Source organism: Amborella trichopoda, chromosome 6 (genome assembly GCF_054954075.1).
Source record: "Amborella trichopoda isolate Santa Cruz 75 chromosome 6, AtrichopodaSantaCruz75HAP2 v2.0, whole genome shotgun sequence".
In the NCBI taxonomy this organism is placed as follows: domain Eukaryota; kingdom Viridiplantae; phylum Streptophyta; class Magnoliopsida; order Amborellales; family Amborellaceae; genus Amborella; species Amborella trichopoda.
The window spans coordinates 48,233,994-48,250,704 of NC_142341.1; the positions used below are offsets into that span (position 1 = coordinate 48,233,994).

The 16,711-nt window shown below is 37.5% G+C and overlaps 2 protein-coding genes across 5 annotated transcripts; one reads left to right on the plus strand and one right to left on the minus strand.

Annotated features, from left to right (window-relative positions):
* The first annotated feature begins 262 nt into the window (after positions 1-262).
* On the plus strand, positions 263-10,865 carry LOC18441930 (DNA repair protein XRCC4). 4 transcript variants are annotated; one of them, XR_016057019.1, is made up of 6 exons: positions 263-566; positions 696-838; positions 5,215-5,343; positions 7,388-7,620; positions 9,307-9,429; positions 10,296-10,865. XR_016057019.1 is itself a non-coding variant. In XM_006852155.4 (5 exons), the coding sequence occupies exons 1-5, from the start codon at positions 428-430 to the stop codon at positions 10,467-10,469; spliced, it is 708 nt and encodes a 235-aa protein (XP_006852217.1). In that variant the 5' UTR covers positions 263-427; the 3' UTR covers positions 10,470-10,865. The 4 variants fall into 4 exon arrangements, 3 of the variants coding, with proteins under 3 accessions (XP_006852217.1, XP_088725048.1, XP_088725047.1); XM_006852155.4 differs by lacking the exon at positions 7,388-7,620; XM_088868922.1 differs by lacking the exon at positions 7,388-7,620 and having other exon boundaries at positions 368-566; positions 696-2,908.
* A 276-nt stretch (positions 10,866-11,141) lies between these two features.
* Positions 11,142-12,912, minus strand: CEP1 (Cysteine proteinases superfamily protein). Its single transcript, XM_006852154.4, has 4 exons — positions 12,390-12,912; positions 12,008-12,243; positions 11,789-11,929; positions 11,142-11,591 (listed from the first exon to the last, which is right to left on the minus strand). Exons 1-4 carry the CDS (start codon positions 12,832-12,834, stop codon positions 11,334-11,336), a joined length of 1,080 nt encoding a protein of 359 aa, XP_006852216.1. The 5' UTR covers positions 12,835-12,912; the 3' UTR covers positions 11,142-11,333.
* Positions 12,913-16,711: the final 3,799 nt, after the last annotated feature.

The window sequence follows — 16,711 nt, forward strand, 5'->3', positions numbered from 1 at the left end:
GAACTGTGCATTTTGAAATTTAACGACCACGAATGATCGTGTACTCAATATACAAAAAATAAAATAAAATGGTTCTTTGTAGTCAGTCCCCCTTTGACCGGTTTTCAACGGAATGGGGCTTTTGCTTTAGTCTGGCCTCTGGATAACCAAAGATTAATAAAACATGAAACTGATCCAAGGTGCATTCTTTCTCTATCACCATGCAATCAACGATTGGACGGTAAGAATGCAGCTATAATCATAAACTTCATATATGGATCATGATTTGAGAGTGAACTGAGAAACCGCTTGCCGCCACGCTGATTTCTTCCCTGTTAGATTCCATTACGTCCTCCCTGCATCTTGCCCTGCAACTTCCCATAGCGGGAAACAATTCAAGCTCAGAGTTCTACTGTCCAATTTCAAGGGAGAGAGAGAGAAAGAGAGGATGGAAGACTCCATAAAGCATTCATGTATGAGACTGGACCTTGGCAGCAAAGACGGCGTCTTTTACATCATGGGGACATGGCTTCCTTCCCGTTTCAGCCTTTCAATAACAGACGGCCTTCGGACCTGGACCTGCAATGGTAAAAAAGAAAAACCCATTTCTCAATTTGCAATTGCATTAAGCCTGTGCTCTAATCGTAACCCATTTCTCCATTTCCAATACTTTTGTTTTTTTGAAGCCCTAACTATGAGGGATAAGTATTTTACAGCTTCAGAGGAGGAAGTGGAAAATAGGGCGAACCAGTGGGATCAATTGGTGTCCGAATATCTTGAAACAGCTGAGCATTACCTGGGGTTTCAACAACCTGGTTCGGTTTATGCTTTTACTCCAGCTGGTGATGAAAACAGGAGGGTGAGTGTGAATTTATCGTTTGCCTTTTTCGATTGAATTTCTTTTGGATTTTTAGGATTTTTACTGAATATAGTTTCGGTTTTCATCTTTTCTTAATGTTGGAATACATTTAGTGGGTTTTCTTGGAATTTGTAGTGAATTCAGATGCTAAAGAGAAAATTCTTGTGATTTTTGGTCCGTTTTTCTACTGGTTATAGTTTCATTCTTCTTCTCATCTTCTTACCTGCTTCTATACAATTTCCTTTTTTGTATTGGGGATTTTCAATGAGATTTGAAGCTCCATTACATGATGGCCTTATGAGTTTGAGCTTATGAGTTTGAGCATTGTATATAGTGAACATAAACTCTGTGGAAGTGTGGTTCTCTTATGACCATACTAGGCAAATACAATTTGCAAATACTCAGGACTAGGCTTGACTTACTAGGCCAACCGAGTTGAAAAACCCAAGGTACCTGGGCATAGAGATGAAACCGAGGAAGGTTTAGTGGGTTAGCCCTTGATGAAGTTGGAGTATACCCCGATGAGAGCTGAAGAATTTGATGAAGTTGGAGTATACCCCGATGAGAGCTGAAGAATTGTGTCACCCTTGTGTTTGATGAATAGTCTATAGCGACAAAACTAAAATCTCCTCGTTGTATCATCATGACATGTACATAGATAGTCGTACTGAGATAGTAATCATACAGTCATGGTTGCATCATGGTTTAACGGATCATAGTTTGTCTCTAGAGGAGAACCTGAAATCTACATACTGGGATTACGTTCCCTAGTCCATTGATTGACTTTGACGGTCCAATCATGAGCCCTTGCAGTGGACTGTGGGTCATGGAAACTGCAAAGTCAGTTTGAGAAAGCTAGTGTGGATCGTGGTCTACAGTTGAAGGTGGAGTGCTCCTATGTGTTGATTAAATCCTAGATCTGTTCGGATCCAATTCCCATCAAAATTAATTTAATTTAATTATTTTTATGTTATTTGATTTTTAGGATGTTTATTTGAATTTTTATGAATCTTTTGATATTTTAATTTTGTCATTTGGATTTATAAATCAAGATAAATTCATTTATAAAGTTCTAAATAAACTAAGAGGTTTGAAAAATCTAAAAATCAATTTTTATTGTTTCTAAAATATGTAGGATCCTCCATAATTATTGAAGACCCATTTAAATCACATGGGACAATTGGGTGGGGCCCATGAGTGGCCACGAAAGGGTGGCACGCCCCACCCATAGGGTATTTTGCCTTTTTCTTGCTAAATATGGTGAGAGGCATCCCATGCTAGTTGGCTTTCCATTTTGGAGAGAAGTGTACTTGCATTAAAAAATGATAAAATTGAATTTTAAAATATCTTGTTAATCAAGAAGTTTGATTTAAAAAATAAAGAATGAATATTTACCAATAGAGAAAGTAAAGAGAGAATTTTCTTATTTAACTTATTTGATAGGAATAAGTTTAGGAAAGGGAGGATAAGGTTCTAGTACTTTCCTTAGCTTCTTGATGGTGGATTTAGGGAATGGATGGCTCATATCTCTCACCCCACAAATCTCTTTAGATCGACGGTCAAGATTTGTTCCAACGATTTTATTGCACCCTAATGCATAAAAAATCTATAAAAAGGGATCATTCTCCTCCCTTGTCTCTACACCTCTTACTTTCTCTCTTTTCTCTCTTTAAAATAAAATCTCTATCTCTCTACCCTCTCTAAGGGGCATGCCCGACATAGGTTACTCTCTCTCTCTTCAAGAAATATAAGGGGCCGAGCCCCACCTTAAGCTTGAATCTCTGTCATGGGTTCTAAATCATGCTAGGTTTTGGTTATGTGATTTTGTGGGCAGCAAATGGACCATCCCTAGCTAATAGTTTTCTCCCTCCTTTTTTGATTTTTATCTCTCATAAGAATCAAGCCAAGGGGCTTGAATTAGACCTAAGCATTGATGGGTGGTTCTAGATTGGGATCCATGTGTATTGTTTGGGTTTTGTCATAAGACGGAGAAATCAAGAGACCGATCAAAGATCCCGAGCACCATCGGAAGGAGGAGACTCGGTGTGGGGTGTACTAAACCTGGTTGAGGTAATCTCCGGCACACTCTTTTGTTTCTTCTATATTTATTGTGTCTTTTCTTCCCAAGCATAGGTTGTGTCTTTTCTTTGTTATTGAAAGAAAGGTTTTGAAGGGTTTCAAGTTCTTGAGATCCTATTGTTTTTTTCTTTTATTTTATTTGAATTTATTATATTGTAAAAGGACTACTTGTAAGTGATCTAGACCGTGAAGAAAAGAAAAAGAATCGAAAAAGAAAGGAAAAAAATTATTATATACTCCGGCTAGATCACACGCGTCATACTTTCATGAATCTTGATGTGTCATTTTTTAGAGTTTGATAGCTGAGACTGCGCTTGGAAAATAGAAAATGAAAGATGGGTTGGTAGAAAACTCTTTGAACCATTTCCTTGTTAACTGACCTTTTTTATTTTATGGAATCTGGATTTCTCTTTTTGTTTTGGTGGCACTGAAACTGAGCTTAGCTGGTCCTCAAATATGGGGTTGTCTAATTGTCTCTCTTGTTTATTTATGAATAATTTTTAATGCTACTGTGGTTTAGGTGTAGTAATTGGTTGAATTTTAAGACTTGAATATGTTGCCGTTGATGTTCTGTTCCTAGGGTTGCATGAACTTTGGATTGTGATGTAGTTATATCAGGAACATTTGGAAGTTTCAATATTGAGAGCAAGAGCAAATTTTCCCTGGAAATATACCAAAAAAAAACCAACCTCATTTTTAAACTTTCTTCACGTACCACTAAAACATTCACCCCTCTGCCTGTATTTCACTCCATGCTTCAGCCTGACACTCCTGCTGTCTCAGAAGCAGATTCATAACTACAGTAATAACACACAGCCACCAAAAATTCCCGAACCTACCTCACCTCGTGAAAGGCCACATCCAACACAGATTTATACACAATGGATTTTCTTGGCCCGAAACCTTAAGCCCCATTCAACCTCTGATAAAAACCTCGGTTTTGGATGGCAAACTTACAATCCTGACTGGGAAAGACTTCAGCTCTGAGAGAGTCTTTATTGAGAGCAGCTTTGGTGGGTGATTTGAACTGGCCTAGACACTATATCAGAGGTGTTATGAAATGGGCGTAAAAGATATGGATGACCCTCCAGAGGTGCACTATAAACTGATAATTGGGGGGAGTTATTTTATTTTCACTGCCTTTCAAAATGAAGCCCAGCGAATCCTTAAACTGATGTGGTTGAGATTCAAAGGAGCTATACTCAACCTGAAAACTTGTGGCTGTGATTGCTCTGCTCATAGCTACATTATCTGGTTGGTCCGAACCTCATGGCTAAGATATAAAACTGAGCAAGGAAATTTAATAAATTTGGAAACAGTAGTAGAAACCCCCCCCCCCCCCCCCCCCTTGGTTGGTCCGAACCTCATGGCTAAGATATAAAATTGAGCAAGGAAATTTAATTAATTTGGAAACAGTATTAGAAATCACCTCCACCCCCAACAAAAGAAAATAAAATAAAATCTACTTTATAGCACATTTGGCCACGGATTGCATTTGCTCATTATAATGAATGTTTTATTATGAAATAATGAGAAAGGGCTTAAAATGTAGTAAAATTTGTTAAAACTATGGTTTATGATTCCCATGACTTTCTATCTTATGATTCTTTTTATCTTATCCAATGTAAAGGAACAAGGTTCTAATGTCATAGAAATCAGTCCAAGATACACAATAGAGTTATTTTCGTCAAAGAATAAACAAAGATACAAATGATGAAGTTACGACTTCCATCGTCATTGGTACACAATGTCCAAAGATGGAAGATAGAACAAACATTGAGTAAACTTGAGTACTTTATGATGCATGGCAAACTGAGGTACTTGATGAAAGCGGTTTTCAACTCTTGGCCTGTAAGTATGGTTTGTTTAGTTGTACACATGTTGCTGCAAACTGGTTGTTACCAAGGTATTCTTTCCTGTATTATGCTGGAGGCCTTATCACTTACCTTATCACTTACTGATATGAAAGCTCGTCCTATTTGTGTGTTTTTTGTATGTGTTATTTGTTAAATTGATTATCAATCTATCGGTTCATGTTCACAGCTAAACTGGAAGGAACTTGATCTTGTAATGTTCAGGATTATGAGTTTGAACCCAGCTAACCAGCTGAAAAAATATTCTATGGAGAGACTTTGATTACAGCTTGATGTTGGTGCCAATGGTTTTTCTACTATAGAAAATCACCATTAATTTAAATGATGGATGGTGAAAGAGAGAGTGGAGCCCACCAGAACATGACATTACCCCCTACATTCCATAGACGATTGGCTTATAGTATACTTTTCTTTACTGTGCAGCTGTCATGGGCATATGAGAAGCAAGGAACTAAGCTAGAATGGCGTTGGAAGTGTGAAAAGTCATCAGATGATAAGAAAGTCACTGCATCAATACTGGACTTCCTTATGGAGGCAAACACAAGATTAAGTGTAACATCTTGCACTCCACTCCATTTCTTTAGTGCTCCTCATACTTCTAACAGATATGAAACGTTTTTGCTGAATTTATGCATGAATCAGATTCTGTGTTCTTAATTTTCCAGTGGTTCATTGTGAAAGAACCCCTATCTAGATGCTGCTACAATATTGGACTTTCTAATTGTGAACAAACCCCTCTTAATACCAAAACCAAAAGTTACTATGAATTATGATTGAATAAAATTTTATTTAAAGCAATGTTGTCTGAACTGGATTGGATCGGCTAGTCTGAACGAGGAAGCAGTGAACCAGTGGCCATTCAGGTCAGGGACCCGAATGCCTGAAAAGAATGGCTATTGTATTGGCCTCGAACTAGTGAACCATCTAGTCAAATCACTAGATCAGACCCGTTCTTTTGTATTTTTTTCTATTTTTTAATTTCATGACTGCACTGATAGATTTATAATTGGATTTAGACTTACTATTCATTGGAATTTTCAAGAGCTCAGATTTCCTATATCGAAACTCGAAACCTTGGTTTGGGATGGGTCTTTGATTTGAGTGGTATAAGGAATATTTCATAAGGATTAGAGGCATTAAGTCGCACTGAGAACGAAGATTGGGAGATGGGTCTCAAACTTTTGGGTAAATTTCATTTTTTCAATTTTAAATTTCGTATATTTGATTTTTTCTTAGTTAATTATAATTGATTTATAATTAGTTTCTACGTAACTAAGTACTTTATATCCTTATTTTTATTTTTCTATTTTTTATTTTCCATATTTTTGGATTTTTTCAATTATTTTTCAAGCCAATAATATCAAGTTTTCATATTTCATGGTTTATATATATTTTTAGTTTTGTATATCTTTTAGATGTTTACTATTTTCTTTTTTTTTTGAAATTTTTTGGCATTGTTCCCTATCTTTTGGGGGCATTTTGTTCCTTGCCTCGGCTCGGGCATGACTTATTTGAATCTGAGCAACTTACCTGAGTAACTCAGATCTAGCAGGGGCCGAGTACCTTACCTGAGCACTGTTGTTGAACACTGATTTCTGTAATACTGCCCATGTGAACCTAAATAACATTTGTTGTCCATGTGAACTGAAATTGAATGCTGACTCGGATCATTATTGTGAGTGATGTTCGCTAGTTGACTAAATTTAGTTGTTTTCTAATTTAACATGTAAAAGTCCATGAACATTGTCCATATAAATTTTTCTTCTTTTGTAATACTTTTGCCGGTTCTTATTTACGCTCAATTTGAGTTCTAGTTATAATATCAACTCTCAACTAAATTTTTAGCCTAGATAATATGCATGCATGCATCTGGGCACGTTCGCACCGGTAGATTTCACTTCCTGAATTTGATGTTTTGACTTGGCCAAAAAAAAGAAAAAGATATTATTGCCATAAACTTGGTGGGTAACTTCTCTGATTAGTTGTCAGTGTGAGGCCTTTTGCCCAAAAATCCGCAACATGATTCCTTAAACTTATAAAAAGGAAGCATGATTCTCAAAAGGAAAAGTAATTGGTGTGATGGGGGCATCAGCTGAAAATTTGTGAGACACCTCATTTCTCCATATTTTGGACCCGAACTGCAAATCTATCCTCTTGAACCCCAAGAGCAACATCATGAATGGAAAAAAAAAAAAAAAAGGATCGGGAGACTTAAAAATGATCCACCTTGATTGTGTCTCAACTTGCTATCTGGACCATCCATTTCAATGGATGGGCAGACCACTCAGACTTGCACTGTCTTAGGTGCTTCAAGTCCATTTCTTCAAAGTTGGAACTGATTTCAAGGGCTTAGAATATGAGAGGTTATCACAGAGATTTAGAGGGACACTAGAAGGAAACAGAACTACCACAACAAATGAACGAATTCATCTCAACTTCAGCAAATCAAGTAGCCCTCAAGTGAACGTACCTCTCTTCATTCCTGTAGAGTTTCATGTACTAATTCCGTGACACCTTTTGTTTGGAATGCCTAGCCTAGTAAAGAAATAGTAGTCTAAAAAATTCCTTCCAATATCACTTATCGGAAGAGAATCAGATCTCAGGAGATACACGCTTGCACACCTCTTCAGATAAGGCTCGTAAAAATCTCTCAGTTCAGAATGCCTAGAAGAGCTGCATACTAAGCAGACTGATGTCATGGGCCATCATAATAGTCAGGATGATGCTATAACTCCGAAGAATTTAAGAAGCCTGAAGAATCTGGCAAGAGTTTTAACTCAGAACATGGCAGTTACTCCCCGACAAAGATCCATGTGGCTGGTTTCCAAGGTCAGTCAGCATTTCATTTTATTAAATTTGTTTGTAAAAATTTGATTTATAAGCATTTTATGGGGGTTCATGGTCGACTAAGGAATAGTTGATTGACAGTGGATTTAGTTAAATGCATTTGATGTTATTTTATGAATAGATTAGTCCAAACTGTATGGGTTACCATGGGAGCTATATTGTGGCTCCATAATTTTTTATGCCTTTTGTGCATCTCGCCTGGCCTAAGAAGGGTGGGATGTTAAAATTTTCCTTAACCCGTTCCAAGCCCAAGTAAAGGAAGTGGGTTGTGTTAGGTAGGCAGCCAACGAAAAACTTTGCCAAATCTTTTCCATAAATCCTGAAGGCGGACCGGGATTCGTGTAACATTACCCCAATTAGTTGGGAAAAGTCTCTGATGATGATGATCACTTATTGGCCTTGGTTGTTCAACAGTTAAGCTCTTGTATTATCCAGAAACCTTCTATCCGCTCTTACACTCACATAAGACTCTCATATTGACTGATCCAGTTAGGGATTTGGGAGTCATTTAGTGGTCATGCAATTGATTTGCGGCATATCAGAACTATCCAAACTGGGGTTCTTCTAGTTACACCCCTGTACGGCCTATCAATCACATCCTCTTTTTAGTTGAACTAGAATTCCTACGTGGGATTGACCTCCCATTATACATAAATGTGCAAACTAGCAGCCCCAATAGGACTCCAGTAAAAGTATATTTGGCCATTATGGGTCTTGGATTGAATAGACACTGATTTATTAGAAGTTAGAACCCTACTTTAATTGTTCAGACTTCAGGGTTTTCTTATAATATCTCAATTATTCATGCGGGCATGTTTATCAATGGTTGGCAGTTACCATAATGCTCCGTGACTTCTTGTTTGCTGTTTTTTCATGAATTGTTGGTGTGATATCACTCTTGACCTCCAGATTGTCTCGTTGGTTGTTCATGGGTATTTAGTTGTTTGGCTTCATATGTTTTGAAGGGATTGGGTTCTAAAACATGGAATACTGCCATATTTATATATGCTTATACCTCAGATGACAGAAAGCCATGTGCACAGTATGGTATATGAGATAGGCTAGCAAGTGTTGTGGCAAACTAGTTGTAATTGTTATAAATTTGTCAAGTCATAACAGTTGTTGATCTTAAACAAAGTTACTTTACCTTGAGTTCCAGGGTATCAATCTGGGGGCTTATGTGTTGGCAAGCGCTAATCCCTGTATAAATCTCTACCCCTAATCTGAAAGGAAGCGTTATATGTTTGGTTTTTGGGTTAATGAAGTTAAGTGAGGGTTTCTTTAGGTCAAAGTAGGAATATCTCATCTTTCCTTTTTTCAGGAAATTCAAGTTTTTCCAAATCCTACTAGAGGCCTGGGGCATGCCCCCCTAGGGAGCTCCATCTAACATAATTGGAAATGAGCTCTCGCAGCTGTGCACGTTGCATCATACTAAGAACTTTTTTCTCGCTTCTTATCAGTTTTGATGATGCCATTGGAATGGATTACGTAAATGAGAATTGAAACTTAAACATATTAATTTGAGAGTGTATTATTTTAAAAAAAGGAGTAATTGAGGATCAAAATTTAGGAGTGTATTACTATTGAAAAAGATTTAAGTGTATTGATAGTTTTGAAACTGCTTCGGCCAGGTATGGACTTTTTTCTTTGTTTTGTGGTAACTTGCAGGATGAAGTTGTTAGAAATACCAGATCATTTGAAAGAATGAAAGTTGAGGCTGAAAAATGTTTGGCACAGAGTGAGAGGTTCAACATTGATAAGGCTGAATTTGAATCTGCTGCATATGCAAAGGTGCATGCACTTAACATGGTTTAGAAAGATGATTGCTTCCATAATTCCCAAAATATTCATTTCATTATTGAATTGGAGGCATACATTCCAAACTTGTGGATTGTTAAGTGTAACTTCTGTCTCTGATATCATGAAAAGTACAGAGAGTACTCAGTTTTGATTTATTTTAAAAAGAAATACTTGAAAACGCTTTTCATTAGTTTCAGAATTTTATGAATGGAAATAAATTACATATTCATGTTCATACACTGGGAAATCTCACAATCTCTCAATGGCCGTATGTTGCGAGCTTGTTTCTTTCAATATAATTTGTTGTGATCTGAAATCCAAAATCCACCTTGTCCTTCTATTTTTATTTTTATTGTACTTTTTAGGAGAAACGGGTTCTACTTCCCTTTGACTCTTATTCGTTACATACATTTTCAGCCAATTGGCTTCCTTTACAGCCATGCAACATGTCATATTCCCAGTGTTTTATGTTTTAAAAAGCATAGGTGTGCTGGTTTCGTACTGCATGAACATATACCTTTGGACACGCTTTTGACAAGAATTTCTTGTGATTATATATGTTTCTCAAAGTAACAGAACTTATTCTGCATCCATTTGAAAAGATCATGCAGTATTCGTCTTTTAAAGGTAGAATCAGGATTGATACCTTGGATAAACTCTGGAAATTTTACCGATCTGTCTATAGTGGGCTTAATTTCAGAGATATGGGACTTGGGAGGGGTAGATAGGAATAAAGGCATACTTTGGGTTCTCCTTAATAATGAATATTGTGCACTCTCTCTCCCTCATCCCCCTCCCTCCTTTTCTTGCTTAAAGTTTTTCTTGCTTAAAGTTTCTGTTTTTGCTTTTGTATGTAGTTTGTTGCAGTTCTGAACTCTAAAAAAATGAAGCTTCGGGATCTCCGAGACCGACTTTCTAAAACTGAACACCCACACCCTGGCAAACTTGCTCAAGATGAGGATGACTCTAGTGAGAAGACTCAGGCCTTCAATGGAGAAAGTGATAAGTCAGAGAACAGCAAAGCGCCATAGAAAGTGTTCTGATAACTTCTGAAACTTAGAAAAGAAGCTGAGGAAATGAAAGGACATGTGATGAGGAAGAGAGATGCTAGCTAACTACTGTGACTTAATCGAGAGAGAGAGAGAGAGAGAGAGAGAGAGAGATGTGACTTGGCTTCTGGCAAATTTGGATCCTCAACTTTGTATATGTCTCTTTGTACATAGAGCTTTCCGCCTTGTGGATAGCCTATTCTCTCATATTTGGTTGCACTCATTTCATCCTCTAATTAAAGGTTAACTTCCTCAAAAAAAAAAAACTTTGTACGAGTCTCTTTTTTTCTCTTTTGATCAATAATCAGGTTTGTATCATCCGTCATATAGAAATATAAACAATGACTTCAAAAATATGAAATGCAGCATTCCAGTGCATGGCTTGTCTATATAGGATTCTATTATATCACCTTTTTTGCTTTTGATTCTTGACACGGCTACGCGAATGGTATATTTTGTAGTTGCCTTGTGATGTCCACTAGTAAAGAATGCACATTGTCTTATGCTCATGCAGGTTGGTGTGTGCTCATGGGGTGCTTTCATGGAGGAAATCAGTCTCCCTTTCTCTCTCTCTCACTCTCTTTCTCGATCAGTAGGTCAGTGAGCATGGCTGACACCATGCCCTCACATCAAATGCATGCATGCATGTCCTCGTTGAGGAAATCACTGAAGCATTGTATTTAAATTATATAGTAAAAGGAAGCAGGAGAACAACTTGCTTTATAGTAGTTACTGAAGTTGGAGTTCTTCAATGGTAAATAACAAATAGAGCAGAGATGTGCTGGACAAACCATGCACTTTTATGGTAGAGGGACACTACATTTGGGGTGGGTTCCCCATGGTAATTTAAAGTTCATCCTTGAAGTTGGTTCTCTTGGGGGGATTTGGAGATGATTTGATAGGGTAGGAGGCTTCCATGGCAATGCCACAGAGACCCTCTTGAGCAGAGACCCCGCGCTTCATGCGAATGTAACCTTTCTCTCCCCATTCAGGGCCCCACGAGTTCTTCACAATCCAGTACTTGGTTCCATCAACTGTCGTGCCATAGCCCACAACAGCTACCCCGTGGTCTAACTCTGTTCCACAATTACCATCGAACACTCCCTGCAATCAGCAGCATAGATTGTCTAAGTCCAAAGCGCCGCACGCACATTCTTTTTCTGAACTTATTAGTAGTTTCTATTTTTTTTGTTTAATAATTGTTAGCAGTGGTTGATAATTGTTAGTAGTTGTATGGTGTGTGTGTGAGAGAGAGGAATTGGCTGGTTTTCTAGAATTGTTTTAGGGAGTGAGAATCGGACATCGGAGTAAAACTGGAAGGCTTCACCGCCGGCATCTATGGCAACAGAGACAGGCTGATGGGCGGTGGCTTTCAAGAGAGCATCTTCATTGTTGACTGGCACATTCTCATGGCCATCGATGACCACCACGTGAGAGTTTTCCTGTAATCACATCACACATGCACATCAAAAAATGCTTTACATGAGAGAGAGAGAGAGAGAGAGAGAGAGAGAGAGCACCTTATTAGCATCACAGGTGCCATCTTCTGCGACATATGGATAGTTCTCCTCAGTGGTGAGCCCACCATTTTTCTTGATGTAGTCGAAGGCATAATCCATGAGACCACCGTTGCATCCCTGGTTATCCTGGTTATCACAGTCTATGAGCTCTTGCTCTGATAGTGAGATGAGCTGCTTGGTCTTTATCTGGTTGATGCCCTCCACTGCAACCACAGTTGAGAATGCCCAACAACTCCCTGCAAATGGACATTTTCATGAGAGAGATAGAGCAGAATTGGTAGAGATAAGGTAAGGGGTGGTGGGAGTGGAAAGAGTGTTTTTATAGAGCAGGGGTGGTGGATATGGAGAAAGAGAGAGAATGTGTGTGTTTCTCTAGCTTTACCGCACTGGCCCTGATCCTTAACAGGAGTAACGGCACCCTTCTTCCTCCAGTCAACTGAGGGCGGCAGGTCCACGGCCCCCTCATACTTGAAACCGCCCGTGGTTCCATGAGGGCTACCTCGTCGGGACCTGTGGTGTGCCACCTTCGAGCCAGATCTCCTCTCCCTGAACTCTTGGTTGGTCATGTCACCATACTTGTTGAGCCCAAGTTTATAAGGCTTGTCACGCTTGTTGAACTCGTGAATAAACTTCACATTCTCCTTGAACACATTGAACCTCTTTTGCTTCTCTCCCAAGTCCCTTGACACAGTGTGGTGGCTCCTCCACCTCTCATAAAGATCCCACAAATTCTCTTCACTCTCCAAATCTCTCTCCTCAAAGCTGAATGCATCCCCCAGTGTTACTATCACACACAAGAACAAACCCAACAAGACCCACTTCCCCATTCTCTCTCTCTCACTAGCAAACAGCTTAAACAAGGTGAAAACTAGAGAGAGAAAGCACCTTGAGACTTGGGTTTCGAGGATTTGATGGAATGGAATGGAATGAGGTTTATATAGATGAAATTGAGCACCCTATATTAAATGCCTGTACTAACCTTCAAGGTTCCTTGTGGGCAACAAACACTAGGAGTAATGGGCCTAAGGCAGAGCTAGAGAGCCTCTCTCTCTCTCTCTGGTTTTTGCTCCTCTCTCTACATGGGCCCTTATTTATGTATATAGCATTTGAATTAATTTCAAACGGTTGTGTTGCTTCGTGTTTTGAGGGGTTGTTTAGCGCATGTGTGCATGAAGAACACGCTATGTGCGTCGAAGTTGTGTAAAAGAAAATAGTTAGTTACATGCTTACGCCATAAAGGAGATGGACAAGGATGGCCACTTTAAGCAAAATCATGTTGTGTAGGGTTTGGAGCTGTATGTTCTTTTCCCTCCATTCAGTAATGGCGGTTCGGGTAACAGAAAATCTTCTGTTGTATAGGGTTTGGAGCTCTATGTTCTTTTCCCTCTATTCATTAACTCTAAGTGGCGGTTTGGGTTAGAAAATCTATTATAGGAAAACATATTATAATGAAATATAAAATTTACTATGTTTGGGTATACATGAAATCAATTACGCATAGAATATCTGAAAATGGAAATAAATTACACAAGAATGAAATCTATTACATGCAGAATACTTGTTAACAGTTAATTTAACTACATGAGTCTCTTACCCAAAAAAATACTTTATCTCCTACAATTCCGCCTCTGATCTATTATGTGGTTAACAGGTAATCTAACTGTACAGTGTAATCTAACTACATCCTTCTTTGACCCAAAGAAAAACTATCTCTCCCGCCCTGTTCTCTCCCCCGTCATTTTCTCTCTCTCTTGTGCCCATCCATTCTCCCTCTCTCCTGCGATATTCATTTCTATTTTCTCTCTAAACTCTATTTATTCCATTTCTATATTCTCTTGGTCACATCCATTTCTACATCCCTCTATCCCAATTTGGGTTGTACTTTTCATATGAAGTCATCAGCTCTCATTTAAAAACAAAAATAATAAAAATAATAATTAGTAATCAATGAGAAATTACACAATACAATCATAATAAAAAATTTCATACAACATAATTCTCATAATCCATTATTAAAAGCTCAATTGAAATAAGATATATCTTTAGTCTCCTCAATGCCTCAAAATTTTTTACTTTAATTACTTTACTAATCAAACTTCTTTCCATTTTTTAACTTATACCGTAAAGATTTTGAATTTGGTATCATTAATTTATTGTTTATTTGAAATTATATAGAGAGACATTTGAAAGATTTCTATAATAAATAAATAAAAATAAAGCTTATCACAATACAAATCATATTATTCTAACGAAACCAAAGTCTAATCATGGTAGAAGACATGTGATTATATGTTAGTGCAAAAGGCATGCAAAATAATTAGGAAATGGTGTCATGATGACTTTAGAATGATACCACTTATTATTAGAAAATATTTTTGGAATGGTGATGATGTTATTATTAGAAAATATTTTTGGAATGGTGTAATGATTTTAATTCCGCATTTCAGTAGAATTTTGTCACAAGAAAGAAAGAAATGATAGTTTATAAACAAGTGCTGGTAAAATATTGGTAATACATTTCTCATATTTCTTCCAGACATAACCAAATAGTAGCAATGTATTTCCTAGGTTGCATCTAAATACTACTCAAACAGTAAGAATCTATTTGCAGGTAATGTATTACGCCAGTAATATATTTTACAGACAATATATTTTCAAGTATCCAAATGACCTCTGAAGTGAAAAACCTTTGCTCTCTCTGTCTTTCTCTCTCACACCAGCTTGGGTTTATCACAAAGTTCGAGAAATTGTTTTTTGACCTTTGAGCTTGGTCAATGAAATAAATATAGCTGCCTAATTTCACATTTAATGGTTAAGATTAATTGTGACCACTTGTATCAAAGGTAAATGGTATCATTATATACTTTTTCTTTATATACATGTTAGAAAAATGGAAAATATAGAATGAGACAATTTACTTTTGATACAATGTGGTCACATTAATCTTGACTATTGGATGTGAAATTGGGTGGCTACAATTATTCCATTGACCACGCTCAAACTTCAAAAGAAATTTTCTCAAACTTTGTGCCACACTTAAGCTATTAAATTTCACATCAAATAGTTCTAAGGAGCTTATGCCTAGATGAGTAAGCCGATGAACTGTGTGACCTTTGTGTGTGATGGTAAGCTTACAGAGACGGGGGCCAAAAACTCATCCATGCTCCATCACACGGCATGCATACAGATAGATTGTTCGGAAAAGCTCGATACCCACCTTTGGGTGAAGCACATGCATGTGCAAGAGATACCCCTATGCGCCATAGAGCTGTGGTCGCATCAGATCGTGGTGACCTTGACTTGTCTCTAGGGGAGGACCTGTAATCCACAAACTGGGATTGCGACTCCTTGGCTTATCGACCAGACCTTTGTGACCCGCTAATGAGCCCCTGCTTGGACTGTGGGTCATGGGAAACATTGGGCCGGTTCGATAAAGCAAGTGTGGTCTGTATTCCACAATTGAAGGTGGAGTACCTCGTGATCGTTGATTGAATTCCTGAACTATATGGATCTACTTCTCATCATATTAATTTAATTGTATTCATTTGATTATTAAATTATTTTAGATTTATTAATTGAATTTTTGTAAATCATTTGATATTTTATTTCTTATTTTTGGACTTATAAAAATGAAGTTATTAATTTACGAAGTTATAATGTTTTAAATTTTATTTTGTTTAATTTTAAAATATTTATTGAAAAAAATACATGGGGGCTCTCCCATATCTCTAGACCGAAAATTCACTTTAACTAAGGGTGCTCTCCCATATCTCTACACACCTCTCTCTCCCATAAACTCTCTCTCTCTCTCTTAGGGGCCACGCCCCTCTCTCTCTCTTAGGGGCCACGCTCCTCTCTCTCTACTCTCTCTCTCTCTCTCCTAAAAAGACCCCAGGGGGCGCCCTAATATAGAGACTCTCTCTCTCTCTCAAGATCTAATTTAAGGGTTGAGAAAATTAGGGTTTGAGCATTATTATTTAGGAATTAGGGTTTTGTAGAGATTTAAGAGTGGTTACCTAGTTTAACCGAAATTAGCTTTCTCGATTCGAGATTGAAGCTAGACCGCTGATCCCGCGTCATTGGATGTAGTGACTCGGTGTAGGGTGTAAAAAGCACGGTTGAGGTAATCTCCGACATCTTTTCTTTTAATTGTTTGTTCTTTAATTTTATATTCTCAAGCACAGTATTAGGTTGAAGCACAGTATTAGGTTGTATGAATGGCATCAAGTAGTTGAGATTTATTTTATTAATGTATTATTTACTTTTTAGAATTTCTATTATTTGTAAAAAAACCATCTGTGAGTGATCTTGTTGCCAAAATTATAAGGGGTGATTATTATTTATTAAAAAAAAAAAATTGTATTTCCCCGACAAAAGATTACAGATGTCTTTCTTTCATTGGTATCAGAGCTAGTTTTACTTGATTGCCATTAGAAATTTTTTCTTATTTTTGCTTGAGAATATAAAATATAATGGCTGCGCGTACCTTCATCTCTAAGATCCTGAAAATCGAAAGGTTTAATGGGACCAATTTTACTTCATGGATAAAAAAAATCAAATTTGTGTTATATAAAGGAAACTTGCATGAGGTACTCTTTGAGGACCGACCTCATCGTCCATTTGACGACTCATCTCAAATAATCAACGATGAGTGCGCTAACTAGAAGAGGAGGAACTTGAGATGCAATCACATTCTTTTATGTG